At 43.1% G+C, this 14,646-nt stretch overlaps 1 protein-coding gene across 1 annotated transcript in view; it reads right to left on the bottom strand.

Annotated features, from left to right (window-relative positions):
• The window catches only part of CACNA1D (calcium voltage-gated channel subunit alpha1 D), a 345,485-nt gene that overhangs the window by 95,141 nt on the left and 235,698 nt on the right, over positions 1-14,646 (bottom strand). Inside the window, exons 9-18 of the mRNA XM_044675443.1 lie at positions 13,577-13,664; positions 12,477-12,503; positions 10,631-10,791; positions 8,651-8,876; positions 8,331-8,538; positions 4,019-4,139; positions 3,117-3,231; positions 2,427-2,496; positions 1,502-1,568; positions 153-303 (exon numbers count right to left, since the gene is read on the bottom strand). Of these exons, the coding sequence (XP_044531378.1) occupies positions 153-303; positions 1,502-1,568; positions 2,427-2,496; positions 3,117-3,231; positions 4,019-4,139; positions 8,331-8,538; positions 8,651-8,876; positions 10,631-10,791; positions 12,477-12,503; positions 13,577-13,664 (1,234 nt within the window). The remainder of the gene's footprint in view (positions 1-152; positions 304-1,501; positions 1,569-2,426; positions 2,497-3,116; positions 3,232-4,018; positions 4,140-8,330; positions 8,539-8,650; positions 8,877-10,630; positions 10,792-12,476; positions 12,504-13,576; positions 13,665-14,646) is intronic.

The following is a 14,646-nucleotide window of genomic DNA, read 5'->3' as shown; positions in this document are numbered from 1 at the left end:
CCCTCAGCCATGGCAGCACCATGGGGGGGGGGGAGAGCTCAAATCTTCACTGCAAGAACAGGGCAGCCATTCCCCCTGAAACTCCCACCAACTGCCAATGCTGGCTTAGATATAATGCTGTGAAATGAAGTACCCACAGAAAGCATATTTACGGGTTTGTTTTGCTAAGAATGAAGAAAGCGCTCCCTTCAGGGATGGGGATGATCTTCTCCTTCATATTTAACTCTGAGATTCTTCGAGGACGAGGGCCAGCAGGAACTTCGGGTTCATCTTCTTCTTCTTCCTCTTCTTCTTCTTCACCTACTTTGAATAAAAAATGGCTTTATAGGCATGAAGTAAAATATTAGACATTCATTCCCAATAATAATGAAAACAAATCTTAAACTTAAATCCTATATCCATGTGATCCCTCCAAACCCATATATTCAGCTTCACTGTACATCAGGAATATTTCCTAGGCTGTGGAGCGAGAGAAGAAGAAGGGAGGAACAGGGGAGAGGAAGAGGGAGAAGGAGGCAATGAGGCTGAAAGCTTAGCCCCTGGAGAACATGTGAACATCTCATCTATGCTATGACAGCATCTACTTGAAGTCTTCATCTACCTTCCCAGGCATGCTGCTTTCTCTTCCTAACTGCCTATTGACAATGGCTTTGTTTTCTAGGGAGAAGCTGGGGATACACCCTGGTGCTGAAACAAAAGCCAATAGTGAGAATTCCAGAGGTCTCCTAGGTTGTGCCTGTGATGCTCCAGGGGCTCCATGTAAAGAAGAGGATGCTGGATTCTCAAAGGCTAGGCCCACAAAGGCCGAGCTCTTGCTGGTCCTACAGGATGGCAAGGTCATGGGGTGAGATGCACGATGCCTTTTTTTGGCCACAGCAGTTTATGAAGCACTCTACCGGGCATAAGGCTCAAGTCATACATTGGTGGAAGAAGATTCACTGCAGTGAAAACATATCTCTTTCAAAGAGGTCAAAATTGACCAAGAGTTTCACTTTTCAACTTATTGGGCAAGTGTGGAAACACAAGAGAGAACGAGAAGAAAACAACTCCTTTCCTATCAGATTAGAAGACTAACAGTGAATGACAAGAAAATTGGTCAGAACTTCTATGAATCTCAACTGGATGCTTCTTTTAACCACTGTCCTGAGTGGTTGGTAAAGACTCAACTTCCTCCCTAACAAACCCTGTGGACAAAAGCAGGCTGCTTGTCCTTCAGTCACCCAGATGACAATCCCAGCCCAGTATCGAGGGGATCCCCATGCTGGGGGCTTTCCTAAGAAGGACACACTGCATTCTCTCACTTGCAGGATGGCCAGTCAGAGTCAGGCCTGAGGTCTGTGCCTGAGGAGAAGCATGTAAGGGAATAGACTGAAGTCAACAGCATCTTACTGTACCTAAAGGAGTTAAACAGCCACGGAAATGGTTTCTACAATAAATCTGAGTACTTCCTCAAGAATCTGCCTGAACCACAGGGTCTAAGAAATAAAGCAGAGCACCATACCTGGTACATCACAAGGTGGGTAGGGGTCCTTGTCTTCATCCTCTCCTCTGTAATCATCGATTATAACCTACAGCAATGGAAGGAGGCCTAGGGTGAGGAGGAGCAACTCTTGAAGCTTGAAATAGATGTCACAGAATAAGCGCATGCCTATCTGACCCGAATGAGAGAGTGCCTCCCATGAGGACATAAAGATGGGAAGGCCAGAACACTACTGAATAGTCTCCACCCCCAGACCAAAAAAAAAAAAGGGTGAAAAGAGGAAGAGATGTAGTCCTATGAAATTAGACTAACTGGGAGTGATTAAGTGCTTATTCCAGGGACCAAATAAAAAGGAAGAAACTCCCTAGAATAATTGAGCATACCTGCCCTGCAAAGCCCACCTGAGCCCACCCATCTCTTCTTATCAACGAGGGTTTCTCATCTCCTACCTTTTCCTCAAGCTGCTGAGGCTCTGACCCCAGAGGGCAGTAGACCTCAGCTGGCACTCTCTCAGTCCCTTCAAAGTGACTATGACTAATCTCATTGTCCAATGCTAGATGCCATGGAAGTCACAAAATCAGGGAAAGGTCTACAGCAATACTCCAATTCAGCAAGGCTTCATCTTATTATTTAAAAAAAATTCTTACCTTCCATCTTGGAATCAATACTGTGCATTGGTTCCAAGGCAGAAGAATGGTAAGGGTTAGGCAATGGGGGTTAAGTGACTTGTCCAGGGTCACACAACTGGGAAGTGTCTGAGGTCAGAATTTGAACCTAGGACCTCCCATCTCTAGCTTCATCTTATTTTGACATTTTGACCACAGACAATGACAGCATGAGAAGCCGCACCCACTATCCATGGACAATGATTGCCCAGAGGCTCTGTGGGCTGACAACAGCACAGTCCATCATAATGGAATAGAAAGGAAGACTTTGGAACAAACACCTTGTGATCACTGTTGGCCATTGGGTTGACTTCAGGCTTGTCATTCTTCTTATTCTCCAGACTCTCTTTTCTATAGAGAAGAGAACAGAAATAAGCTCTAAATGTGAAATAATGATAGTTGCTATTCTGCATGGATGATATTTCCCTGAAAGTCAGGGTTTGACTAGAAACATTCACCTTGAAAAAATAATATTCCTCAAACCCAAGAACTTCCCATTAGTCTCTATGTGTTAGATTCATGAAAGGGATTTTATTGAAATTCTCATCTCAAAGACAAATATTGATTACATCATTTATTTGATGATACTAAAACTAAGTACATCCATTCTTTAAGCACAAGGACATTCTGAGTTCCCATATAAAGTTTAGAGGCAATGGCACTGAAATGTTTGGGGGTAGTTGGGAGATCCTGGCTTTCTTAGTCCCTATTTCCAATTACACCAAATGTCTAAAATGGATACCCTTGAACCTAATTACACTGCAGGGCCACTTCTACTATTCCAAGGGGGGCCCGTCATTTCAAGCTACCTGGGGTTTTTCCATGGCTCTAGCCATATGATCAGATGTCATGAACTTTCAGCCATGACTCAGTGACAGCCACTGGAGGTCATCTGTTCTAAACCCTACTTTGACAGATGAGGTCAGGGGAAGCTCCTCTGGGCTTAAAGCTCTAGGCTTGGCTCCATTTACCTGGCAGTCTTCTTCCTTTCCTTTTCTTCTGCTTCTTCTTTCTGGGCAGTATTCAGACTTTCAGCATCAGCCAAATTGTCCACCGCAATGGCCAAGAAAACATTCAACAGAATATCTGATCCAAATCATTTTAAGGATACAATATACGCTTCAGATTTTGCTCTGTTTTGGTCACTGGGGAAATTAGCTCTGTTCCTAGGTATGTGTCAGATCTGATGACTAATCATGGTACTGTATAACTGCAAAGTTAGAGAAGCCACAGTGATACAGAAAGAGACAAAGGGTGGTAGGATTACATTTACAAAATCATTAAGGAGAAGAAGAAAGGGAACGCATAACTCTTCATCAACTCTCAAAATAGTCCAAATCTAGGGTAGCTCTTGAAGTTGGAAAGGGGCTGGTTTTCGAAAAAAAAAAAGAAGGAAATACTACTTGACCCAAACATTGTAGGGACTTACTTAGAATTCATCACCAAAATAGGAAATTACAGGCTGAAAATATAAACAGGTTCAGGAAGGAATAAGATAAACTAGAGAATGACAGATTCTCATTAGAGTTCTCTGTTACATAACTGTGAGCCACACTCTTCTACAAACATCTTTTGATATCTCTGCCAGCCACAGAATGTGGTCGAGTGAGAAACCATCGGTCTTACCCACATGGTACATGGCATGGCTCTTGTTCTTCTGCCAAAGCTCATGCCATGGCAGCTTTAATTTTTAAAGGGCTATGGGGAATTTCTCTTCTTCAATAACTATACCCTTAATGAAATGGAATTAAAATGAAAAAACGATTCCCCAAAACAACATTAAAGAGCTCATCAAAGTAATGAACCATGAATATGCCATCACAATCATTTGTTCATAACTCTACAACTGCTTCTGGCCAGCACTGAAGGATACAATTACCACAAATAAAGAGGATGATGAAGTATATGCAAACTATCATTCCTGAAGAAGATGGGCCCCCATAAGCCATAATTCCATCATACATGACAGCATTCCAGTCTTCACCTGTGAGAATCTAAGATGCAAATGTGAGTTGTCACTGGTAGAAGGAGACAAAGATCTATTTGATTATTTTACCAAAAAATTGTCTCCTAAAGATATTCACAGGCTCCTGAACACGCCTAAACCTTTTCCATCACATTCCATATTACATGAATACATCCACTGCATAGAGTTGATATAAAACAGAAAGATTCATCTCTACCCACTTTCTCATACGATGTATTCCCAAAGCTCCACACATATTTATAGTCCTAACAGGCATATACCACATAGTCAAGATTTCAAATTCAGTCTCCTCTCACTCAGAATCCTTAGGGCTAAGTCAACCCAGTACAAAATGCATTCAGATAAACATTGACAGTAATAAAACAAGAGTTCTAATCTCTATTGGTTCCCTTTCTTCCTCTCAGTTGATGAACTCTACCAGGTGAACAGCTTACAATTTAGATATCCTCTAGTTAAAATATCTTCTAAACAAGAGGGGGGTTATGATCTGTACCCACACCAATGAAATCACAAATGGGCTAAATACTGAAGTTATTTAGAAGCCAAGTCATACCAAGACTAAGAGGAAAGAAGGAATGGTCAACGTAGAATTTTAACACAAATGTGACCCACAGTAAAGGCAGTAAATGCCTATAGAGGACAGTTGCTCAAGAGTCATTAGGATCATCATTGCTAACACTCAGGTAAGCTAATGCAAGTCTAACTGGACAGCCCTAGGGCTGACCAATCTTTAGGCTGGTCTACTGGACTTAGCTAAAGGGATTTTGCTTAGACTCTATTAAGTCAGTTTTGAAGAGCTCCCCAAGGATCTTCTAACTGAGCCTCCTTCCCATATTTATTCAAACAAGAAAAATAATTTTGCAGTAGGCAGTGATTTTATCTCTGCATAGTTAAGATGCCTTTCTGAACAGTATCAAGTACTTTTTAAGAATCACAGAATTTCATGAAGAGTTTAAAGGGACTTTATTGGTCAAAGCCAATTTCTATAATATTTGTAGGACACGTCTGACAAATGGCAATCCAGCCTCTGATTTAATACCTCTACTGGCAGGAACTAATTCCCTCTGGAGACAATTTCAGACAACTTTAATTGTTGTGATTAATCTAATCATTAATATTACATCAAAATTTATGTCTCCATAACTTCACAGGATCTATGATCAGAGATCTCAAGTTGGAAGGGACTTCAAAGCCCATCTAAATTCAATCCCTTCTTTTTACAGATGAACTAAAGGAATTAATGGCCAAGTAAAAGTCAGGGTCAGGAGTTGAGTTCCACAGCCAGTTGATATTCCTCCTAGGCCCTGCTGCCTCCACCAATATCCAAGTGCAGACTCTATTGGAGCTACAGGACATAAATCTGAGGTAGCCCTCTTCTCTGTCAAAGTCCTTAGAGAGCTGGAAAGTATTGCCATGCCTCTCAGAAATGCTGGCCAGTCTAGGAGAAGCATCTCTCATGCCAGTCATTCTCCACTGCTTGTGAGGCTCAGAATCAGATTTGTACAAGTTATGTTATTGGGAATCAGCAGGGTGGAGGAGATAGAGAGCTGGCTTAGGAGTATAGAAGACATGGGTTTAAGTTTCACCTCTAATATGTACTACCTGCGTGAGCCTCGGCAAGTCATTTAGTTACTGCCTCTGACAAAACTCTAAGACTATAAATGGCAACATAGATGCCAAAGGGAAATGGTAGAGGGAGTTTTTTTTAATTGGGAATCTTCTATACCAATGAAATCAGAGGTCACCAGCCCTATAATGGATGAGAATCTTCAAGAATCAATCTCATTAAAGCTCACTAAATCAATAAGCTTTCAGCAAATTGCTCCAAATATCCATTTTTCGTATGTGTGGCAAGCACTGGAGCCCAGATTTAGGTAGAATGCATGCAAACTTCAAAATGATTAGGATTGTCCAACATTGAAGTGGCTGTCTTAAGAGAAGGTGAATTCTCCTTCACTGGAGGCTGGCTTCTAAAAGGCCAGTTAACCACTATCAAAAATCTTGGTGGGAGAAGGTGGTACTGTTGAGATGTCCCAAGGAGATGTGCCATCAGCTCCCTTCCAAGTTCTCAAATGCCCTGCTTCTTCAGAGTGACCAACTTGCGGAGGACCTCAGTGGTGATTCTAGAACAACTATTTGATTTTAGAAATGAGGAAACAGATTTAGAGAGATGGGAGTCCTTGCCTATGGTCACTCAATGAGGTAGCAGCAGAAGAAAGGTGAAATCCCAGTCTCCTGACATCAGTCCCCTCTTTTAATTGCTTCTTCCACCCTGATTCCAGCCTAGGAAGAGAGTAGGGTAGGGCACTGATGCAAACATAACCTGCCTTTCTAGCATGAACTAATGCTCAGCCATCTGCACAGACCATTGCTCCTTTGTCAGTCAGACAAAAAGGGAGACATGGAAGTCTGTCACTTGCTTAACTTAGTGTTAGAGCCAGGACAGAAACTCAGCTCCTTTTCTTCTATGCCTTGGAGGCAAATCTTAAATCATTCTTCCAGTGGCAATATATTTGGGAATGAGGCTTTTCTAGACATGTTGCTTTGTTTTGTTTGACTTGAATTGCATCCATAAGATCTGCCTCTTCAGAGAGAGTAGTTGAGAGCAGGCACTTTATTTCAGCAAAATAATGCTATCCAGCACTTTGGAAAGAATGAACTTTCTAGTCACTTGTTTTGTGTTAACATCTAGAGTGAACAAAACAACTAAAGTTAAATCGAATGGTCAACAACCAAAGCTGCCTCACATAGAGTGATGGAATAAGATGTATAATAAATGGATTCCAGGGTGTAACTATACCAGGGCACTGGTCTATTCACAGAGGGATCATTTAGAAAGATGCAGAACAATTGCAAATTGTCTTCTGAAGACAAAGGGAGACGGCCTAACCATTTGGGCAGCCTCCTAACGCATGCTGGTTCAGTCCCTCATGATCTACAATCTTATGAGACTATTACTAGAGTTTCTTCAATGATGTCCCTGGATCCATGGCCTTGTCCTATCTGATCCAGCCTCCTAAAACCCAGGTCTGGTCATTTCAGGCCCTTACTCCAAAATCTTCAATGAGGGCTCCCCTATTGCCTCTAGAATTAACTTCTCTGTCTGACACTGACATTTCCAGTCTTAGCTCAGATTTCTCATCTTTACGCTTTCTCATCTAATTAACTAGGCCTGGCAGCTCTTCCCTTACCACAATATTCCATCTTTCTTTTCTATGGCTTTCCGCAAGTGGTTTTCTGTCCCTAACTTTGGATGTTCCCAGTGGTTTAAGTCCTTGGCCCTCCTCTTTTCTAATGATTTCTATTCTCTCTTGGTAACCTCACTGGCTCCCCTCATTGGGATTTGCTATCATCTCTTGTTGATAGGAATGACTCTCACATCTAGACCACTCAGCCTGTTTCTCCCATGAGTTGTAGCCTTGCCACAACAAATCCCCATAAGACATTTTACACTGGGCATCCCATAGACATTTCATACTCAATATTTCCAAAACTGAATTCATTCTCATTTCCCCTAAAATCTCACCTCTTCCAGACTTCCCTGTTTTTGTTAGACACCATCATCTTCCCGTTCTCCCAGGCTTATAATCTTAGATTTGCCCTAGACTCATTCTCTTTCACCTCACATTTCCAATTTATTCTCAAATCTGGCCATTTCTTTCTTCTCTGGCATCTGACCCCTTCTCTTCACTCACAAGGCTATCTGTCACTTTAGTCCAGGCCTTCAGCATGTATATTGGAATACCCTACTAAGTGATCTCCCTGACATAAACCTTTCCATTCTCACTGGCCCATCCTGTATACTACTGTTAAAGTAATTTTTATTAAAGAGTCATATGCAAGTCTCCTATTCAATCAACCCAAGTAGCGTCTTATTGCCTCTAGGATAAAAGAGGAACTTTGTAATCTGGACCCATATAGTAATTCCAGTCTTGTTGGACCTTCCTCCCTCTCTTACTTTCTTTAACTGGGCCAGACTGGCACACCATCCATACAAGGTCTCTGGGAACCCCCACAACTCTTAACCTACATTCCTTCTTACAAACCCTCAGATCTGTGTAGATGCCACGTCCCCTTGGGAGAAGGGAAGAAAGCACCTGGAGGACCTGTAACTACTGGATTTGCATCTTTAGTCTTTAGCACAGTGCTTACAACCAGCCAGCCCACAACGGTGGCACCAAGGAGAGAGAAAAGTTACCTGAAACACTGTTAAAAGAGCTTGAGGAAAATTATCGAAGGTGCTCCTCTTTGTCTGGGTCTCATCAAAATTAAATTTTCCTCCAAACAGCTGCATCCCAAGCAATGAGAAGATAATGATGAAGAGGAAAAGCAGGAGAAGTAGGGAAGCGATGGACTTCATTGAGTTTAACAAAGATGCCACCAAGTTACTCAGGGACGTCCAGTGCCTACAAGTGAGAACACAGGTTAAGGCAGATGCCCCAGGGGTCATGCAAACACACGTGCACATTCAAATACTCAAATCTTCTCGGGGAGAAGAGGAAGCCCCAGCTTTCCTACCTGGTCACTTTGAAAATACGCAAGAGGCGGACACACCGAAACACAGAGATGCCCAAAGGAGACATGATTTCCAATTCTACCAGGATTGTCTCAGTGATCCCGCCACACACTACGAAGCAATCAAACCGATTGAAAAGGGAGACAAAGTAGGCCTGAAGGCCCAGGCTGTACATCTTGACGAGCATCTCACAGGTGAACATGGCCAGGAGAACCTTGTTGGCAATATCTGGAAAGACAAACAGTTTGGAAATCTGGGGGCTCTGACCAGTGACATATTCTCCCTTCTGGAGCCCACCTTTTACCCCCAGCATATCTTGCACCCTCAATGAAGGATAGTGAAGCTTCCAGCGCTTCTGGGCCCAACTGTCCTGTCCACACAGGTGGATGTTTTATGTATCCTGGCCAAAGGCTAGATGCTAAGTTCAGGCTAAATCTCAGCTATCGATACTCACAATTTTACCTCCTTTTTTCTTAAGCATGTGAAATGTGCTCTCTGACAACATCCTCCTATTCAGCAGGATCCAGGGTTCACATCCTGCCTCTGCTAAAACTAGTCATGGGTCACTGGGCAAAGCATGGCACCTCTCTGTCTCAGTTTCCCCTCTTGTAAAATAAGGGAGTCTGGACTAGAGGACCTCTGAAGGACTCTTCAACTGTCAGTCTCTCAGATTAGGAATGATGGCGATGCTGCTGCTGGTGCTGATGATGCCAATAAATACTCCATAACCACAAAATAACTCTGAGTTATTGAATGCTGCACCCTGGGAAGCTGGCAAGGCTTTGGCCACAGGTCCAGCAGAGGGAGCAGGCCTACTTTCTCAGGACCAGCAGTGCTAATTGCCGAGAGGATCATTACTGCGTTAGCCTGTGTTAGGAGAAGCATGTACTGGCTCCGGCTGCTCTCCAAAACCCAGAAAGTGAAGGAGAGGCCAGAGCATTTGCTGGGGTGGGACCATCTATACTGATGTCATCGTGAACTCGAAGGTGTGTCTTCTCTCTTCCCCTGCAGATTCCCTTTCTCTCCCATGCCATGGAAGCCCCCTGACCCTTTGAGTTCCCACCTCCAAAGCCCCTTCCTCCCATTGACTGGATCCTCCCAGAATGTCCATATTAAGGGACGCACCCCTCCCTACAATGTGGAGCCTGTGCTCATCTCCCATTAGAATGCAAGCTCCTGGTGGTCTTACCTTCTTCTTTTATTTGTTCTTCTGGTGCTTAGCAAAGTGCCAGGCACATAGGAAGCCTTCATAAATGCTAACTGGCCTAAGAATAACAACCCTTAGCCCACATTATCAATGGCAGCCTCAGTAAGCACATCCCTCCTCAGCTGATTGGAAGGTCACAGTGGAGTGGGTATGATGGCCTCAGTGAAGTATAACTGTAGTTCTGGGTTCAGTGGAGAGATCTCAGGACCTAAAGACAGCAGGTCTTGAGATCTAGCTTCTGACCATAATGACCTTGTGGCTTGTGAGTCATTTCTCTGCTGTCAAATAGGGCTCAAAGGACCCACCATGTCTCGCTCATAGGGTTGCTATGAGGCATAAGATACCATCTGTGAAGCACTTTGAAAACTCTAATGCATTGCCAGGTTTTCTTAGGGTTATGGATAGTCTAGGTATCGTATTTTTTTAAAACCCTCACCCCCTGCCTCAGAATCGATACTAAGCCATGGTTCCAAGGCAGAAAAGTGGTAAGAGGTTGGCAATGGGGGTTAAGTCACTTGCCCTGGGTCACACAGGGAGGAAGTGTCTGAGGCCGGATTTGAACCCAGGATCTCCTACCTCAAGGTCTGGTGCTCTGCAATTGTGTACTCATATGGTAGAAATGTGGGGATCTCAAGGAATTTAGGATATTGCTTAGCTTTTCATATGAACACTCATCAGAATCATTCATACTGAATATCGCAGCAAACTATACCACTACTAAGAGTTCTTAGTAATCCAAAATTCAAAACAAATGTAAAATGCTTTCTTCTTATACCTTGAATCTGTGTCAACCAATCGGGCTGATTATAATGCTCAGAGGAAATCGTCAAGGTGTTGAGGAACACTAAGACGATCACCAGCCAATAGAATGAAACCGATTTCACCGCAGCTCGACATCTTCTCCGATTGAAACGGTTCCAGCGACGCCAACGCCGGCTGAAATATATGAAAGTCCGGCTACCTGAGTGTGCACTGACCAAGCTCCCAGGATAGCAGGGAAAATAAGTGGGATGGGGAGGAGGGAATGGCACGAAGAGAAGGAATGAATAGCGCAAATCTTAATATCTTCAAGAAGCATTGATTTTATGCTGGTCTCAAAATACACATTTTTAAATGAATTGTCTTGGTTTTCATCATCCTTTTAAGATATTAGGGACTCTGTCTGACTTCCTTAGTACAGAATATTTTATAAGTAATTCAAACCCTCAGCCTATCACTTCAACAAGAACACTCTATGTTCATAGAAATAAAAGAAAAAATAACACTCACACATCCCTATGATATATGTAGTCTGTTTAGTACAAGTATATGTGCTGGAATCTTCCTCTGGACAAAGTCACCCAGGTTTTTGAGCCATTAGACAGAATTTATTAGATGTAAATATTATCCAGAAATCATGACCCCCCCAAAATCTTTCAAGCCTTTTTAGGCTTGGCAGAGTCAGCAATTCTATCGAAGGATAAGTCTTCACAAAAGAGCAATGCTCATAATCGACCTTCCTAAGCAGAGCTAATACTGAATCGTATTTTCATAAAAATGAAATAGTCGAGCAAATAGGCAAGTAGTACATCCTTTCCATCTACCTCAGGCTCCTGTTTGTAATTATGGAAAATATGATCTTGCTTAGCCAGATTTACTATGAAAAGCATTTCATGCCACAGGGACTCGTTTTCCATGTCCCCTTAGACTAGTGCTCTGATGTCTGCCAACACCCAAGAGCCAGTAGTGTGGAGAAGGGCTCAGCAGGGCCAGCAACTGCTGACTGTGAGATAGGGCTCAGGGGGATCCCTAGGCTGTGAGTGACAGGGCACGAACTATGTTAAGGGAGCCCTCTGTGTGGCACTAGATGCTTATAAGAGGGTGGCCATTAGGGATCTGCCCTTCCAAAGGAAAGTTAGATGGATACACCATTCAACCTGCTCCCAGAGCTTACAAAGGAGGGAAAGGAGGAAAAGCAGCAAATATTCTGGGTGATTTGGAAAATGTCTACCTAGGAAAGCAAGGCTGAACTTCATCACACACAGCTACATGACACATGGCAGGAGCCACTGGAAATCAGAGAGGTTCACCTTGGTCAGCCATTATAGGAATAACATCGACCTTGTGGGATTTTAACATTTTGAGCTAAAATGGACCATAGCATTCATCTAGTCCCACCCCTTTATTTTATGATATGGAAGCTGAAGCCCAGAGAGATTTAAGTGACTTGGGCAGGCAGCAGAAGCAGGATTCAAATTTAAATCCTTGGACTCAAAATCCATTTTTTCCCTTGTCTAAGACCAAACAACATTAATGAAGAAGGAAAATGTGGGTCTGTGCTGACACTGCTCTTGACTAGTGAATGTGACCTACCTCCCCTGAAAGGCTACAAATTGCAGGCCAGCAGAGGCTACCTCTTATTCAGGTCTGGATTCCCTGATGCCAAGTATCAGGCAATAAATATAGTCTGCACTAAAAAAACAAGTGTCTGGTTGATTTTTAAAAATTAAGTCATAAACTTCATGGTAAAAGTCAACAGCTCAGAACTGGTTTCTTTTAAGGTATGGGGGAAGTGGAGGGGAAGAGTGGAAAGACAAGGAGAAAGAACCAGAGAACTATGGACAAAAAAGAAAAATACTGACCTGAGTTTGGATTTGGAGATTGCTTGACTGAAAGACACAAAAACCAAAACAGATTGTTGAGAAGGTTCCTGAACAACATTTCCCATAATCCTTTTATCTTAAAAACTCAGGCTTGGAAACCAAAGACAACCCTGTCCAGGGGCTTCAACTCTACAGGGCTGTATTCACAGCTAGGTGAAGAGAGAACACAGAAACTCCTCCCCTGAGCCACCCCCATTCAGAGACCCAAGCAGGAAAGGGCCTATTTCTCTACATTTTTCACAAGGCCCACCACCACTAAATGAGACCATGGCATCAAATATAATGCTGGGATGTCCCAAATGATGTAGTGGTCAGCTCTACCTCAACCCTTGAAGGAGAACTCTGCTGGGCACACAGTGGACACTTTAAATCCTAATTCCCAAAGGAAGCTAGAGGTCACCAGAGGAGAAGTGTTCAGTAGGATGGGTAAGAAGCTGGCATGTATTCTCTTGACTCCATTTTAGCTATTCTTTAGAATATTGGGATGTTGTGTTGTTTTTTTTCCCAGGGAAAACCATATTCTTTCTCAAAATCAACCTGCTTCCTTCAGTGGCCTAAACGCTCGCTTGGTCCCAAATTCACTTGAGCACCAGAGCATATATTTAGAGTAGCCCATTCCAGATTGCTTCTCTTGTCACAGCTGGCTGTAGGGCCCCCAAGCAGGGCTGCAGAAGAGACCATGCTTTAAGTGAGAGTTATTAGAGGATTTGAATGAAAAAAGCTCTGGCTGAAAAAGCAAGTCATTATTCTTGGTTCTTCAGTGGTGTACCCAAGTCACCCAGGCCGGGGATCTTCAATATTTAACACTTTAGAATCAGACAGTCAATGAGCTGTCTTTTTGTTGTTGTTTAAGAGCACACACCAAGCATGAGTTTGTAAGAACTTCTACCCTTACAACCTACGCCCAGAGGCTCGGTAGTGGCAGCATCATGGTCCTTTCCACAAGTAGCAGCCTGAGGGAGCACTGGTGTCCTTAACCAAAAGAAGGAAAAACTAGTTTTCTCAACGCCTTTCCCAAACTTCAGCCCAGGCAGCAAATGGCCCACAAGAAAGTGGAGGAACGAAATCTGCACACTTACCACAGACGGCCACAGCACCCTTGGTTTTCCCCTTCTCCACTGATGTTCTCAGTATTCACTGACTCCGTCTCACTCGTGGGCATACTTGCTGTGAGGAGAGAAAGGATGTTTCAAAGAAAGGGATGGCAAACAGCACACGTTTAGATGAGCGTCTCAAGGTCTCCTGCATTTCATCCAAGACATTTCCAAGCAAAAAAGGCTTTTGTAGCCAAATGATTTGTGGCAGGTAATTTGAACATTTCCTCTTGCAAAGTTTACTTTTCCCTTTTAATGACCTCTAGGGCATTTGCACAGTAAGAAACTCCTTCCAAGACCAACACTGAAGGGAAGCCCCAGAAGGTCCAGCAATATGATCTTGACCAACGACACCACCTTATCCTGCTTGTCTCTTCAGAGGGCATTAATTTGTTATTGAACAAGCTTTTAGTACACATCTACTGTGTGTCAGCTTCTAGGTTGGGAAAGATAACTCAGTGGCAATTAGGTAGACATGGGGCCTGCTCTCTGCAATGGGGTTACTCCAGAACATATTTTGGAAATAGAATTTTTAACAAATTCAATGGAAATAGATGTGTATAAAATGGAAGGGGGGTACTATTTCAAGTGAGTCCTTTTGTATATCAAACAATCTTAGGAAATACCAATAATCTACACCACCTACACACCCTTCCTCCCACTGATCTGTGCCCTTTAGAACAGGAGTCGCCTTAAAGGGCCCAGAAAGCTGATGAAGAATGTAAAGAGGAGGACTAGTACGGGAAGAGCATCCCCCTTCATACTGAAACCAAGGAGACTAAATGAGTTCTTCTGTTGCCAACAACTGTTCATTGGGAATAAACTTCTTTTGAGAACACTGCCTGCTGTGTCACCTGCAGAGCATCAAGGCTGCACTAGTGAGAGGAAAAGTCCTCAGAACAGAGCCATAGGTTAAAGGACAAATGAAACAAGGTTCCACATTCCATAAGCTAGAACAGGGCTAAGTGTCTGGGCTAGGGAATTTATTGTCATTCATAGAAATCAGAGGTTGGAAATCAATACCCAAAATAAGTTCTACCTGCTCCCAAAATCAG

The sequence above is a fragment of the Gracilinanus agilis genome, chromosome 1 (genome assembly GCF_016433145.1).
Source record: "Gracilinanus agilis isolate LMUSP501 chromosome 1, AgileGrace, whole genome shotgun sequence".
Taxonomy (NCBI): domain Eukaryota; kingdom Metazoa; phylum Chordata; class Mammalia; order Didelphimorphia; family Didelphidae; genus Gracilinanus; species Gracilinanus agilis.
The sequence above is the reverse complement of the archived record's forward strand: the minus strand, read 5'-3'. Positions and strand labels throughout refer to the sequence as shown.